The sequence below is a fragment of the Huiozyma naganishii genome, chromosome 7 (assembly GCF_000348985.1).
Source record: "Huiozyma naganishii CBS 8797 chromosome 7, complete genome".
Lineage (NCBI taxonomy): Eukaryota > Fungi > Ascomycota > Saccharomycetes > Saccharomycetales > Saccharomycetaceae > Huiozyma > Huiozyma naganishii.
This window is the reverse complement of record NC_035928.1, coordinates 507,042-524,184: the sequence shown is the minus strand read 5'-3', so window position 1 is coordinate 524,184 and position 17,143 is coordinate 507,042. Positions and strand designations below refer to the sequence as shown.

General features: G+C 40.2%; 2 protein-coding genes across 2 annotated transcripts; one reads left to right on the top strand and one right to left on the bottom strand.

The window, feature by feature from the left end:
- Positions 1-285: 285 nt before the first annotated feature.
- Positions 286-1,488, bottom strand: REX3 (RNA exonuclease; the record flags this gene model as incomplete). The annotated part of the gene is made up of 1 exon (XM_022609100.1): positions 286-1,488. The coding sequence occupies one exon, from the start codon at positions 1,486-1,488 to the stop codon at positions 286-288; it is 1,203 nt and encodes a 400-aa protein (XP_022465530.1).
- A 385-nt stretch (positions 1,489-1,873) lies between these two features.
- Positions 1,874-16,660, top strand: REA1 (AAA family ATPase midasin; the record flags this gene model as incomplete). Its single annotated transcript, XM_022609099.1, has 1 exon — positions 1,874-16,660. One exon carries the CDS (start codon positions 1,874-1,876, stop codon positions 16,658-16,660), a length of 14,787 nt encoding a protein of 4,928 aa, XP_022465529.1.
- Between the last annotated feature and the right edge of the window lie 483 nt (positions 16,661-17,143).

Sequence of the window (17,143 nt, the reverse complement as noted above, 5' to 3'; positions counted from 1 at the left end):
TCACCACATTAAGTAACCGTCGGGGCTCCAATGCTACTATTTCCAGCAAGGCTCAGACTACTTTGCTTGTATCAATATGTTCAGCAACTGACACCCAGTAACGAAGAACAGAACTTGTGCAAGTTTTTTTGCTGTTTTCTTTTGGTCGCTTCCTACATAATTGTCTTGTTTCTTGATCGAATCAGCAGGCGCAAGATAGCCATGTTGATTGCTTATGTTACCATCGTTCTTTCAAAGATCAGAAATCAAAAGACCGTTAGTGTAAATGGAATAAATATGATTATATCATTGCCACTCTTTTTGCTCCAAAGATATACCCAAACTTTTTTTTATAATGTCCATTGTGGCAATAGCATCCTGTGAACTATCGTGCTCACCTGTCTGAATTTTACGACTCAACAACTCGAAGGATAAATCTTTTAAAGACCGTTTCATGTGTCCCCGAGGATACAAGACAGAAGTATCAATGACTTTGTCATGCGTCACTCGCATAACATTGAGATCGTTTTCAAAACCATGCCCAATGAGAATCGTGTTTTTATTTATTATATCAGGACCAACTACCTGCGTTATCGTTTCTCCATAAGTCAAGCAGTCATTTGGGTCAATTTTGTGTACACCGCTGAACTCCGAATTCAAGTCGACCACCTTCCCCAACGGCTTCACAATTCTATCAAACACTGTCTCACACGTGAAGAAATCTACAATCGTCAACCGGATCATTTCATATCCTAGCGACGTAAACCCCATTTCACAATCTAGAGCCAAAACATTAGACTGGCCCTCTTCAGAACCTGTATCCACAAAGGATGATATTTGACGCAATTCTTCATAGCTGTCGTGCTTGTAGACATGATGCGTATACGTTTTACAGCCAAACCTCAGTTCTGAGGTCGAATTGCTGGTTTCTCCACAACAGTGGTATTCGTACACTTTGGTGATTTTATTATATTGCTTCTTCATCGGATGGTAGCGACATGTCGCTGGTGTCATTATCAGTTTCCTCTGGAATTTCAACCCACATCTGACACACACCACATAGTCGGGAAGTTGAGTTGTGGACGATGTACGGTCTTCTTGCGTAATTTTCTTCCTTGTTATAAAACGATTCTTCTTAAATTGTTCCTCGGTCATTAGAAGTTTACCCAATGCCTCAAGCGCAGCATGTTTTGTCGTTATCACAGAAGGCGTGATCTTTGAGGTGCCAATCAAGGGCTTATCAGCAATAGAGATCTTTTTCAAGTCACCTTTATACTTCAGCAAATCTCGAAACAAGATGCCCATAGTGAAACGATAGCTTTGAGGAGTTTTACTGCTTTTCGCTACCTGCGCCTCTAACTTAACCGCGAGGAGTTCTAGCCTTTTGCTTCTACCAGTCCTGTTGTAGCATTTGCATAGCTGATCATATAGTTTGTGAAGGATCTTGTATCTGTCTTGAAATGGCGCCGGTTGATTCACCAAATCCACTGGCCTCAATTGATTGTTCATTCCCATTTTCTGTGTGTATTTTCCCTCTCTGTATCAACTTGTTATGAATCAGCTTGAAACCGCGATGCCCTCTGCAGGCAGTTTATGGTCGCTCTTTAAACTTTTTCAGCCAAAATCACACCAAACGACTGTACAAAGATTTGTTTTTTCTTTTGACATGTATTTTGCAGCGAAAATTTGCGATGAGATGAGATTTGTTTTCAAAAACTTTCAACTCTTCAAGAGCAGGTAGAAGAGGAAAAATAATCGGAGACCTCGCTACGCACAAGTCCTGTGACTAGGAAAAACACAAGACCAGATAAGAAGTGAAAGTGAGATAGTGATTGATATACAAAACGTTCTTTTATTCTTTGCTACCGTTATACCAACACTTCTTACTAGCGAAATGTCTCAAGACTGCATCATCCTGGATTTGGATGCTGTGAGACAAAGAGCAGTGCTCTACAAGAAAAGATTTCCGGCAGAAAAGCTTGGTTTGCTTTACAAATTTGATGCCAGATTAACTCCGAAGAAAAACTTATCAATTCTGGCTGGCCATGCATTAAGTGAAACAAACACTGCTGCTTACGTTTTTGCGTATAAACCAATATTTCTCCAGATTTTAGCTGAGTGGACCACTGCTTTGCCCAGGGATAAGTGGGTATCTGTGTTAGTATCATGTGGTAGAATTGCTTCCATGTACCCATTGTCCTTACCTTTGACAGAGCTGTTCGTGAAGTCAAATGTTGAGTATTTTACTACGATTTTGCAAAATTCGTCCACTCAGCATTCCCAGGATATCTTTAGCATATTGCTAGCATACTACAGACTTTTGTACTGTAACAAAGAAATTTTTAGTGCCTATATCCAACCAGATATCCTATATCAATTAGTAGATACCGATGGCTTGGACTCATTAACCAAACTTATCGCACTGAAAGTTCTAGCGTTATACTTGGACATGGGTGAACAAAACTTACAAGAAATGATGCATAAACATATTCCGGAATCCGAAATGAATTTAATTGGACCATACGAATTGGATACAAAGTCCGACTATCATTTTCTAGAAGTGAATGAAGCGATGAGATTTTCTAATTTTGCATCGTTGCCAGAAGTCGAAGAGTGCTTTGACAAAGATCTGACAAGTGACCAGTGTTACGTTATTGACTCACATGACCTGAACAAGTGTGTGGTTTCAGTATCTGGAATTCTGGTTCCCAAAGTTACCAGTCTACAACCGGACGCGGGTGCAGAGCTCTCGGCCTATCCACCATCATTTGTCCCAACTAAACAAACAGTCCACACTCTGCGCGAGCTGGCCAAATTGATTAGAAAGTCGGAACCTATCATGCTTTTAGGTAAAGCTGGTTCAGGGAAGACCTTCCTAATCAACGAACTGAGTAAATATATGGGTTGTCATGACTCGATTGTTAAAATTCATTTAGGAGAACAAACTGATGCCAAGCTTTTAATTGGAACTTACACTTCCGGTGAAAAACCAGGTACCTTCGAATGGAGATCTGGTGTGCTGACAAATGCCGTTAAGGAAGGTAGATGGGTTCTGATCGAAGATATAGATAAAGCTCCTACCGAGGTATTATCCATCCTGCTTTCTTTGTTGGAGAAAAGGGAGCTAACTATACCATCTAGAGGCGAAGTTATCAAAGCCGCAAATGGATTTCAAATAATTTCCACCGTTAGGATGAACGATGAGATCACAAATAAACGAACGGAAGCAAATGAACGAAATAACTACAATCTCAACATAATTGGGATGAGAGTATGGAGAACAGTTCATCTCGACGAGCTAACTACTAGTGATGTTAATCAAATTTTGTGTCGCAGATTTCCTGTCTTACTCCATTTAATACCCAAACTGATCGACTCCTACGAGTCTGTTAAGGCTATCTACCTGAATCCAAACTTCATTTCATTTAACAAAGGTGCTCATCCAAGAGTGGTGTCCATAAGAGATCTTGTTAAGTTATGCAATCGGCTGAATGCGTTGTTTGCGAATAACAATATTGTGAAGCCTGACCAATTGATTCAGTCAGAAATTTATGACTCAATTTTTGCAGAAACTGCAGACTGTTTTGCAGGTGCCATTAGTGAAATGAAGGCTTTGACTCCATTAATTCATAGCATTGGCCAGACACTTGAGATCGCCAATTCAAGAATTGCGCTGTTTTTGACTAAGCATGTTCCGCAGTTTGAATCCTCCGATGACGATATCAAAATTGGGAGGGCTGTATTGAAGAAATCTAGTTCCGCTCTTCAGAAGAAATCTATGAATGCCACGTCTTTTGCAATGACGAACCATTCTCTGAAATTGATGGAACAAATATCGGTCGCTATCCAGATGACTGAGCCGGTTTTACTTGTTGGTGAAACGGGTACAGGTAAGACAACTGTTGTTCAGCAACTTGCAAAAATGATGAATAAACCATTGACTGTAATCAACGTTTCTCAACAGACCGAAACCGGTGACTTATTAGGTGGTTACAAGCCCGTAAACTCCAAGATAGTGGGAATCCCAGTTCAGGAAACCTTTGAGTCCTTATTTTCTGCTACCTTCTCTTTGAAGAAAAATGAGCGGTTTTACAAAATGCTACATAAATGTTTCAACAAGAACCAATGGAAAAATGTTGTAAAGCTTTGGAACGAGGCCTACAAAATGGCTCAGCAGATTCTGCATAAGGAAGAAATTTCAGAGAGCAGTAGCAACGTAAAGACGAAAAAGAGGAAACTGAACCCCGATCAGAAGAAAATGCTGTTGGAACAATGGGACTTATTTCGTGATTCTGTGGTAAAGTTTGAGGCACAATCAGCGGCAACAGATAGTTCGTTTGTGTTTGACTTTGTCGAAGGTTCACTTGTCAAGGCCGTGAGAAATGGTGAATGGTTACTACTCGATGAAATCAACTTAGCTTCTCCAGACACATTGGAAAGTATCTCAGACTTGTTAAATGAAGCAGATTCGAGAAGTATTCTTCTCTCCGAGAAGGGAGACGCTATTCCGGTTAAGGCTCACACAGACTTCAGAATATTTGCGTGTATGAACCCAGCAACAGATGTAGGAAAACGTGATCTTCCTATTGGTTTAAGATCGAGATTAACTGAAATATATGTTCACTCACCTGACCGTGATATTTCTGATCTATTGTCCATTATTGACAAATACATTGGAAAATACAGCGTCAACGATGAATGGGTCGGGAACGACATAGCTGAGTTGTACATCGAGGCCAAAAGACTTGCTGAGAATAACTTAATAGTTGACGGTTCGAATCAGAAACCACACTTCAGTGTCCGTACGCTAACACGAACACTGCTGTACGTCTGTGATATTGTGCACATTTACGGTCTTCGTCGCTCTCTATACGACGGGTTTTGTATGACGTTTTTGACCTTATTGGATCAACCTTCAGAAAAGACATTGGAGCCTATAATAAGCAAATACACTGTCAGCAGATTGAGAAACGTAAAGTCGGTTCTGTCACAAACTCCACCCTCTCCGGGTCCAAACTTTGTACAGTTCAAACATTATTGGATGAAAACCGGTCAACAGGAAATGGTGAATCAACCACACTATATTATCACCCCATTTGTTGAGAAGAACATGATGAATCTTGTGCGAGCAACGTCTGGCAACAGATTTCCAGTGCTAGTACAGGGCCCAACCTCTGCGGGTAAGACCAGTATGATTAAATATCTTGCTGATATCACTGGCCACAAATTTGTCCGTATCAATAACCATGAACACACAGATTTGCAGGAGTATTTAGGGACGTACGTTACGGACGACAGTGGAAAATTATCTTTCAAGGAGGGTGTCCTGGTGGAGGCACTTCGTAAAGGTTACTGGATTGTTCTCGACGAACTGAATTTAGCACCAACCGATGTGCTCGAGGCTTTGAATAGACTATTAGACGATAACAGAGAACTTTTTATTCCGGAAACCCAAGAAGTCATACATCCACACCCTGATTTTATGCTTTTTGCCACTCAAAACCCACCTGGCATATACGGTGGTCGTAAGATTCTATCAAGAGCGTTTAGAAACCGTTTCTTGGAGTTACATTTTGACGATATCCCTACCGACGAACTTGAAATAATTCTTCGGGAACGGTGTCAGATTGCCCCAACATATGCCAAAAAGATTGTCGAGGTGTATCACCAGCTGTCTATTGAAAGATCTGCCAACCGTCTCTTTGAACAAAAGAACAGTTTTGCAACTCTACGTGACTTATTTAGATGGGCATTAAGAGGTGCTGTGGGTTACGATGAACTAGCAGCTAATGGCTATATGCTACTTGGTGAGAGATGTAGAAACCCCCAGGAGAAGGCCACTATCAAAAAGACCCTTGAAAAGGTCATGAAAGTTAAGCTGAATATGGACGCCTATTATTCGAAGGTTGAGAATAAGAGTCTGTATTCAATTGACTCAGTGGTCTGGACTTCGGCTCTTCGTCGTTTGTCAGTTTTAGTTTCCAGCTGTTTACAAAACAATGAACCAGTTCTGCTCGTTGGTGAAACGGGTTGTGGTAAGACGACTATTTGCCAATTACTGGCTCAATTTTCCGAAAAGAAACTAGTAACTTTGAATGCGCATCAAAACACAGAAACTGGAGACATATTAGGGGCCCAACGTCCCATGCGTAACAGATCAGAAATTCAAAGAAAATTGGTTTTACTGCTGCAAACGGCGTTAGGTGGTTCCACAGAAGAGGAATTGGATCGACTAGTTGAAAGCTATAATGCATGTGACCAGTCCGCCATCCCAGAAGTACTACGGGAGGAGATAACTCAGCTTCAAAACTCCTTGAATATTCTTTTTGAATGGTGTGACGGTCCGCTAGTACAAGCACTAAAGGACGGCGATTATTTCCTGTTGGATGAAATTTCCTTAGCCGACGATTCCGTATTAGAGCGATTGAACAGTGTCCTTGAACCAGAAAGAAGTTTGTTATTGGCGGAGAAAGGTTCGTCAGACAGTTCAGTGGTTGCCAAGGACGGCTTTCAATTTTTTGCAACAATGAACCCCGGGGGTGATTATGGTAAAAAAGAGCTATCCCCAGCTTTACGGAACCGGTTCACCGAAATTTGGGTGCCTTCTATGGAAAGCTTTGACGATGTTCGTTTAATAGTATCAGATAGATTGTGTGAGAGTGCTAAGCAGTTGACTGAAACAATTGTTGCTTTTTCGGAATGGTATGCCATCAAATTTGGTGGCGGTGATGCCACAAGCGGTTTTATTTCTTTGCGTGACATTCTGGCATGGGTAGATTTCATCAACAGAACTACACCAAACAATGCTAATATTTATGAGTGTTTGGGACATGGAGCCTCCATGGTGTTTATTGATGCTCTTGGTACCAATAATACCGCTTATCTCGCTGAAAATGAGGAGAGATTGAATGAGCTAAAATCTACATGTGTTGACTTTTTGTCAAACAAACTTGAGTATGATTTACGCAAATGCCTGGCTATGTCTTTCGAGTACGCGCTATCTGATGACACCTTAAAAATCGGACCTTTTTCGTACCCACGAAATGAATCTTCTACATCATCCCCTTCTTTTAACATGAATGCCCCAACTACCGCGGCCAACTTGATGAGGGTTATTCGAGCAATGCAGGTCGAAAAGCCTATTCTATTAGAGGGTAGTCCAGGTGTCGGTAAAACAAGTTTGGTAACGACTCTTGCCGAACTTACAGGAAACAAGCTGACTCGTATCAATTTATCTGAACAAACCGACCTGATTGATCTGTTTGGCTCTGATGTCCCTGGTGAAAGAAGCGGTGAATTTGTTTGGAATGACGCTCCATTTTTGAGAGCTATGCAACAAGGTCACTGGGTCTTACTGGATGAGATGAATCTTGCTTCTCAATCAGTTCTTGAGGGGTTGAACGCTTGTCTAGATCACCGTGGTGAGGCTTACATTCCAGAATTAGACAGATCATTCACACGGCATCCAGACTTTCTTGTGTTTGCAGCCCAAAATCCGCAGTATCAAGGTGGTGGGAGAAAAGGGCTTCCTAAATCTTTCGTCAACCGTTTTACTGTTGTCTATATTGATGTTCTCAAAACGGAGGATTTGCAACTCATTGCCAACCATTTATACCCTTCTGTGGCTCCTGAACTTAGCGCAAAGATGATTAAACTTATGGGAATTCTAGAGGATGATGTCACGAAGAAGAAGAAGTGGGGTGTATCTGGCTCCCCCTGGGAATTCAACTTAAGAGATGCTTTAAGATGGCTAAAACTTCTAAGTCAGAAGGGAATAATTGACGACACCAAGGTTTTTGATTTTGTTGATATCATCATCAGACAAAGGTTTCGTACCAAAGACGATAAGCAAAAAGCTCAAGTGATAATTGAAAACGTTTTTGGGAGTTTCTCAAGGGCTTCCAATTTATACAGAATTACTCCTCAGTATGTTCAAGTCAACAGCGCAATCGCTGTGAGAAATCCAGCATTCCACTACCCTACTTTAAAGAATTTGCAACCTTTGGAGTGTAATATGGAATTTTACGAGTCTGCTATCAGATGCATTAACAACAACTGGCCACTGATCTTAGTAGGTCCCGCAAATTCAGGCAAAACTGAGTTAGTCCGGTTTCTCTCTTCAATTTTGGGAACTGAGGTCTGCGTATTTTCAATGAATAGTGATTTGGATAGCATGGATATTTTGGGTGGTTATGAACAAGTTGACATGAACAGGAAAATATGGAATGTGATCAAACCATTGAAAAGAACAGTTCGAAAACTACTTTCCATCAATCTTGGACTTACTGATGATAACTCTTCGGCGTTGCTGGCTGGCTTTGATTTGTTACATTTTATATGCGACGGATCTACAGGTAAAGCAGAGTTCACTACTTTGTGGAAGAAGTTCAAAAACTTTCAATCTTATCTGCCAGATAATGCAGACCTTTTGAAAATTGCCGATGATTTTGAATCTCTGGACGTAGTTCTACGAAAACCAGAGCGGGTTGCATTTGAGTGGTTTGATGGTATTTTGCTCAAGGCGATTGAAAATGGGGATTGGTTGGTTCTTGACAATGCTAACCTGTGTTCCCCCTCTGTGCTGGATCGGTTAAACTCTCTTTTAGAAACAGATGGTTCTCTATTGATAAATGAATGCAGTATGGAGAATGGGGAGCCGCGTATACTGAAACCTCATCCTAATTTTAGACTCTTTTTAACAGTGGACCCCAAATACGGGGAATTGTCCAGAGCGATGAGGAATAGAGGTATCGAATTATACATGGAGGATCTAGATAATAGACTTTCATCTTTTGATATGTTGTCTTTGAACTGGTCGAAACAATCTGAAAAAAATGTAAATGGGGTTAATGAAGAAGGTCTAGAATTGAATCCAAGTACAGTTAAATGCCCTACAAAAAGCTACGTACCTTCTTATTTGTCGCTTCCAATCACATTCAGTCAGATTCTTGATGTACTGATCTTCAACAAGAACAAATCAGTATTGGAATCACTAGCCGGTATTATTCCAATCAACCTTTTGGGAATATTCGAAGCCTGGTCTCTTAACATCACGCAATCAGTATATTACCCAGAAGGAAATGTTTCAATTCTAATCGGCGAATACATTAAATTTTTGAACCAGAGAGGAATTGTGGATAAGCTAAATAATGTTTCTTTGGCAGCTGAATCCAATATATGGGATATCATTGGCCAGCAACCCTCACAGCTGTCTGACCAACCACTAGTAGTAATACTGAACGAACATTTAATACCAAGGTTCCAAAACACGGCTCCATTCATTTCTTCCGGTGAAGGAATGTACTTGTTTGCCGCTTCCCGTCAACAACTACATCTTATTGAAAATTTGGAAAAGACGAACACAAAATCGCTTTACAATAAGATTGATGACCTTACCTATATCGAAAGATCGGCTGCTATTGTTAATGGCCGGCAATTGAAAAATGTACCTAGGATACCAATTTACTATCTTTTATGCGGTATAGTCGCTTACATTTCGAATACGTTATGTAACGACGAACTATTCGTTCAAGAAAAGCTATATGAAATGCTGGCATATCTCGAAGTTATACTTGAGAGTGCATTTGAATCTGCATCCAGCAAGGATGAGGCAAAGTTGAGGGTCTACAAGGAATTGCTAGAACAATGGATATCATCAGCTCAACAAGCTGGTATTGACGTTTCTGATATGAATTTGGTTTGCTCAAAGTTCGACAGTAGCTTGGGTTTAACTAGAGGGTTCTCAATGACCATCTTATGGGAAGAGTTCAGAACATTGTACCCACAAACAGGAGAAGCGTGGCAATACTGGAATGAACTAGCAGAGCAATATGAGAAATTTGAAAAGGCTAAGAAAATGCAGTTCCCTGAATCATACGATGCCATCAGACATTTGAGTCAAATATTTTCTATCCTCTCCACTGATATTTTGAACAACGACATTGTAACCATATCTCCTTTGCTGGACAGATTACGGGCTGGTATCAATGATTTGGAAGAGATCTCTGCCAAATTTTTGAATAAGAGAAAACACTTTTTTTCCACAGACTTTGACACGTTGTTGAGACTACTTTCTTTGCATCAATCCATTCCACAACAGTTACTAAACGAGATAATACCATTTTCATCCGTACCATTAGAAAGACTTAACGGATTTACTACAGATAAGGCGGCGTATCCTGCAATCTTTGATATGTTGTGGGTAACAGATAACGGAAAGCATAAGTCATTCACAGAGTCTATTATTACCTCGAACTACCTTGAAAGTATTATCCTCAAAACAAACCGTTTTCATACATTCCCAGGAAGTCAAATAACACCTGCACTATTCGATGCTAGGTTATTACTATCAAACACGATTAAGTCGGCTGACTATCTATTGCATGATAAGATTTCCTTGTTTACTTCTACCTTTTTGCAGTGGGTAAAACGCGTATTGGAAGTCCATACCAAGTTAGAGCTAGAGAGCATGGATGTCGATTATATAACGGAGATTATTGTTGCTGACGGCAATTCTGAATTTTCAGCTGTTTTCCATAAATTAATCCTTCCTGCTATCAAGCTGTCACTTGATGATACCAATTACTTGAATCTTGGACAGGCTTGGATCTTGTTCGGTACCGCCCTGATTGAACTTTATGCCCCCAATATTCCATATGATCCAGCGGTACACGACTATGTGGTATACGATATCTTTTTAAAGCACAAATTATTTTTGGAGGATTTGGGTGATTCATGGTCCTTGGTTAAAAAAGTTATAAGTGGTGATGACAAACTACATATAGAAAGAACAATCACAGAAGTAACCACTGACGACGCTCCACAAAAACCAAGAGTTTACAGACCAGCTGTATCGGTTGATAACTTAATAGATGAGTGGAATGTATTTTATAGCTCCACCGTCTCCGCAGAACAAGCCTCAAGTCTTTTCAATTCAGTATGCGAATGGGATGATATTGCCGAAGGAAGATTCGAAATGTTTCAACAGAATAGTTCAAGCTTTATAAACCGTTTGAACAATGGCTATCAAAACTTTGCTGACTTGAACGAGATTTTTGCTGGATATGTGTTCTGCATGAAATTCGGGTTCGATCTTGCAAGACATGATCAAGTAGACCAACGTAAACTTATAAAGTTAGATCCCCTATGGTGTGTTGATCCCTTGAAACTATCTGCTGTCCAAACGTTGAACGACTCGTTTACTGAAATGACTAAATTCTTTAAGGATACTAACGTCGAAGATACTTCGACCGAGAAAATTCTGATTTTATACATGGATCTATTCAAACTTCACCAGAGGGATGACTCTCTGTCATCAACGTTCATGAACGCTTTGCAAATGATGTATCAAAGATGGTCCTTGAGGAGAATGAAAAAAGAACAAGAGGAACAAGAGGCTTCTAAATTATTCAAGTATGAGGACACTTCAGAAGATTTCGAGTCCGAATTCAAACGCATGTTTCCATTATACGAGGAGTCTCTTTCCCTAGAGGCGGAACCATCTTTTACTGCCGCTCAAGATTTGGACACCATCTATTATGAAATTTCCAAGATGTACATGTCGATATTTTTGAACAAATCAAACACCACAATGCTTGAAGTGACCAAGGCTGGTTTGGATGTTGTCGAGATATTGCTGAGCAAATCACAGAAATTTGCCTCTGGTAAACTTTCAGGGTCGAATTTTGCTTCTTCAATTATTAGTCTTCACGATGAAATACTGTCTTTCAACGACAACGTGACAGGGGATAACTTCGATTTTTACAGGGACTCGTCATTATCCGAATCCCAAAGAGCATTTTCTGTCATCGATGCCTTGTGGAAGCTTGTTAATGAAATTCATCAACAGTGGCCTGAACACGCCACTTTAAGTGAATTGGAAAGGGTTTGCCAGGAATTTTTATCTTTCCCAGCCAATACCCCCATTGCCAAACAGTTACAAAAGATCGAACAAATATACACATTTATGGCCGAGTGGGAAAAGTACGCTGCATCTCGCGTTTCTCTAGGAGCACATATTAAACGCATCACAGACTTGATTGTCTCATGGAGAAAGCTGGAACTTCAAACCTGGAATGGGTTATTCAATACTGAGGACAAAAATGCTGAGAAAGAAATTGGTAAGTGGTGGTTTAACTTATTTGAAATAATTTTCGTTGCCAAAGATTCTGACCCAGACAACGACAACGAAACAGCACTACTTACCTCATTGAACATTTTTTTTAGCAAGAGTACAGCTGGTGAGTTCAAAATTAGGTTAAAACTTGTTGAAGCTTTTGCAAATCATATCGTATTGCTCAACAGAGACATGTCTGCCGAACTCAACGCTTTACAAAACATTCTGTCGTTTTACAAACAGTTCCTACCAACTGTTGAAGAACAGATTTCTAAGGGCAGAAAATCTCTAAGCAAGGAAGTTTCAGAAACAATTTTGCTTGCTAGCTGGAAGGATGTGAATGTGGATGCTTTGAAACAAAGTTCTCGGAAATCTCATAACAATCTTTACAAGCTGGTGAGAAAGTATAGAGCCGTTCTATCAAGTAACGTACTTGGTTTGATTGAAGGTGGATTACCTTACGAACCATCTGTGAAGCTTGAACTTGCTTCCCTTGGCATAGGTTCCTTTGCCGAATTTGATTTGGAAGATGCCAAGAAATTGGTTATCCAGGTTCCTGATTGGGACTCCAGATCTATGCCGTTACGGAACATCAATCTAGTCAAGGAAAACATGTCTGTATACGCTAACAGAATAGACAAACAAACATTTCCAAACATGGAAGAATTGGCAAGAGATTACGGAAGGGCTGCCGATCGCTTACAAGAGGAAACTCCGACTGTTTACAAGAAAGAAAACAAAAAACTGTTGGCCACTTTGAAAGTACAAAAGGCAAAGGTACTAAGTGACGCATTGAAAGAACTGAGGAGAATTGGGTTAAAAACCAGTTTCAGGGAGGATATTCACAAAGTACAAGCGTCTGTGACTTCAGTGCTAGCCAATTCTGTCTCTTTCAATGGAACTCATTTTGAAAAGGCCGATGCGTACTTTTTTAAGATTTTGGATATGCTTCCCAGGTTGAGAAATGCTATTTCTAGTCCTGCTGACGATATTCCCCCTGTTAATGTTGAAAAAGGTATGGCCATCATCGAGAACCTTCTTTTTTCATTGATTACTACTAGAAAGCCTTTAAAAAAAGCTAATGAGAAGTATTCAAATATTGAAGATTCAAGACTGTACCTCGAGAATATTTGCACATCAACTGGTTCTCTGAATAATGCCGAACTAGTACCAACAATGGAAAGTATGAGGTATATGGTGACAAGGCTGCAGTTAGTACTCGACTACGCTTTGAAAGCAGTCAGTGTCATTGAAGCATCAACATCTGTGTCGTGCGACATAGCTACGTTACAAGAGGCAAAAATGTGTATTCAAGATTATGAAACTCGATTGAGTAAGCAAACAGTGTGTGACACCACTGCATCCGTTTTGCTTTCGGATTTCCGGAATTACATTTCAAATTTCGTTGCTAAGATGATGGAAAAAAAGAATACGAACTCCTTCTTTATATTTGAAATTGTCATCACATGGATAAAAAACAATAGCATTTTAGAAACAAGATCAGATGACTCGGCAAATGCTTCAATCAAGGAAGTAGACCAAGTTTTCCGAAAGGTTCACACCTCTATTATCTTGGCTTTCCAAAGATTAATGGAAAATGAAACAGATTCTGTTTCTGAATCTGACGACCAATGGTTAGTACTAACTTCGCGGACGATAATGGGTCACATAAAATCTTTAAACATTACCAATATCGCCGCAAATATCCAAAAGGCAGTCATGCTGATTAAAAACTCCAAATTTTTAGGTCCATCATCGTCTTTGGTACGGGCTATTATTACTTTCACCTTACCTGTAATCAATCATTACTTTGTCACAATCCGTTCTATCCTAGAAAAGGCCAAAAACTATTATACAAATACTAGTCATGGTACCTACATTTTGGCCAACATTTTGCACAACTTGGCTAAAAATGGATTCTGCCATCCTCAAGCTCCGTCAGATGAGGTTGATAATAATAACCTACAGGATGGTACTGGGCTTGGAGACGGTGAAGGTGCTCAGAACAATTCCAAGGACATAGAACAAGATGAGGATCTGACCGAGGACGCTCAAACCGCAAATAAGGACCAAAAGGATAAAGATGAGCGCGATGATGATGATGAGAGAGAGGATGATGCAGTTGAGATGGAAGGTGATATGGCTGGTGAAATGGAAGAAGTTTCAGACCAGGAAAATAGCGATGAAGAGGATCTGGACGAAGAAGAGAACGATCTTGATGAAGAGGTTGACGATATTGATGACGATGATCCAAACGCCATCGATGATAAGATGTGGAATGAAAAGGCGGAGGAGGATACCAAGGAAAAGGACACTGATAAGCAGCTTGATTTGAAGGATGACGATGATGTTCAGGCAGGTGACGATGAAAACAACGGAGGTGAAAACAAAGATAAAGAAGGAGCCGACCAAAATGCTGACAATGATTTGAACGAAAATGAACCGGATAAGGACGAGAGTAAAGACGGCGACGCTGAAAATGATGAGGATGCCGATGAGGAAGAGGGTGTTGGTGAGCAAGAAGATGAGGTTCGGGATAAAGAGAATGAAGAATTGCATGCAAATGCTCCCGAAATCGAAACCATGGACCTACCAGATGACATTAATTTGGATTCTGAAGGTGATGATGAGGATGATAAAAGTGGAGAAGACGATGTTGATATGGAAAGTGAAGATGAGGAGAAACCCGAGACAAACACCTCTGAAAACCAGCAAGAGCCAATCAATGATGATGTCGAAGATGAAATGGATGTTGATGAGCCAGCTGATTCGGATGACAAATTAGAAAATGACACAGCAGAACCGGATTCCAATAACGACAACGACAATGATGATGTCGCAGATGAAGGTAATCCTGAGTTGAGTGCCGGTGAGGAAGAGGGAGAAAACGAAGAGGAACTAGCCGAAAACCAAGCCAACGATGATAAGGATGAACAGGCAGGAGCGGAAACATCTGAAGGTTTGGGAAGTGTTGATAATCTTTTGGAAGAAGAAACCATAGATGCTGAAGCTGCTGTTCAACAACAGTCCGGATCTAAAGGTGCTGGATCCGATTCTAAGGATTCAGAGGAACAGGAAGATATCGGTAGTTCTGGAAATACCCAAAATCCGCATGACGAGGATCAACAGGCTGAAAACGAAAATCTTGATAACTCTAGAAAGGAGGCGAAAGACACGTTACAACAACTAGGAGACAGCTTGAAGGAATTCCATAGAAGAAGAAAGGAAATCGAGGAAGCGGGCACCAACGAAGAAAACGAAGATAATGATGCTCATGCCAATGAGCGGCCTGACGATTTTGAACATGTTGAAGGTGCAAACACTGAAACTGATACACAAGCTTTGGGTTCTGCCAATCAAGATCAAACGCAAGCGATAGATGAAGATTTAGCTATTGACGATGATGATGCTGAGAATGTAAACAGCGATGACGAAGAAGACGTAGCAGATGACACCAATTACGTCAAGGAAGAACCGGTTGAAGATGTTGTGGAGGAGAACAACACAAACGAAAATGATACGGAGACTAACAACGAGGTCAAAGGTGGCGGTGTATATGCAGCTGATAAAGAACATGATTTGTTAGATGAATATTCCAACAACAATCTAGTAAAAGAAGAAGCAGACCAATACGAACTGGAAGATATGATTGAAAAGATTGATCTTGAAGCTACAGAGGAAACTTTTGAAAAACCTACTAAATCGCTGGAGGAATCGCGTGAATTATGGCATGAAAGTGAGTTGTCCACTGCTGATTTAGTGTCTCGTTTGGGTGAACAGTTGAGGTTGATTCTGGAACCAACCAAGAGCACAAAATTGAAGGGTGACTACAAAACGGGTAAAAGACTAAACATGAAAAGGATAATTCCTTACATTGCCTCTCAATTCCGTAAGGATAAAATTTGGTTAAGGAGAACTAAACCAAGCAAGCGTGAATACCAGATTATGATTGCACTAGATAACTCCAAGTCCATGAGTGAATCTAAATGTGTGAAGCTGGCATTTGACAGTTTGTGTTTGGTTTCCAAAACACTAACCCAACTGGAGTCTGGTGGGTTATCGATCGTTAAATTTGGCGAAAAGTCGAAGGAAGTGCATCATTTTGGAGAACAATTTTCAAACGAGAGTGGTGCCAAGGTGTTCCAACGCTTTGATTTCCAAGACGGTAAGACTGATGTAAAGAGATTGGTCGCAGAATCAATCAAAATATTTGAAAGAGGACGTGGATTGACAAGCTCCGATCAATGGCAATTAGAAATAGTCATTTCGGATGGTATCTGTGAAGATCACGAAACAATCAAACGTTTAGTACGTCGTGCAAAAGAAAACAAGATTATGCTAGTCTTCGTCATAATTGATGGTACCAATAACAACAAAGAGTCCATCATGGATATGAGCCAAGTGGACTACATTCCAGACAAAAACGGTATTCCCCAATTAAGAGTGAACAAGTACTTGGATACTTTCCCCTTCGAATTCTATGTTATTGTCCACAGCGTCCTCGAGCTGCCCGAAATGTTGTCTGGCATTTTGCGCCAATACTTTTCAGACCTGGCTTCTTCATGAAGGACAACAAATGTATATTAGATTAAACAGAAGAGCACTACGTCTTATCTGTATATTGTATATTATTATCAAAACTTCTTTTTGAGTAAATGAAATAACGGATGAGGTTGTCAAGAAGATGACCATATCATCGCCAACCGCGATAAATTGCAGTTCAAACCCTAAGTCGAAATGGTCCGAAATATTTTACTGCCGAAACTGAAAAACTCTGTATTTTTGAAGATCAAGAAAATTTTCCATATAAAAGGAGAGTCATATCAGATTGTCAAGGAACGATGTAGGTGTTGGTATTCGGTAGTTGAACATCAAGAAAAGATAAGGTAGTCGCGTATTTTTCCGCATTGCAGTGTGGGTACCGACGAACTCTCATAACCAGGTGGTTATGTTAACGCTCTTTCAATTAGACGAAGATTGTTAATTTCTTCGAAGATTAAATGATGATATAAAATGTTGCTGGAAGGTTAATGTCTTAATTGTTTTAAC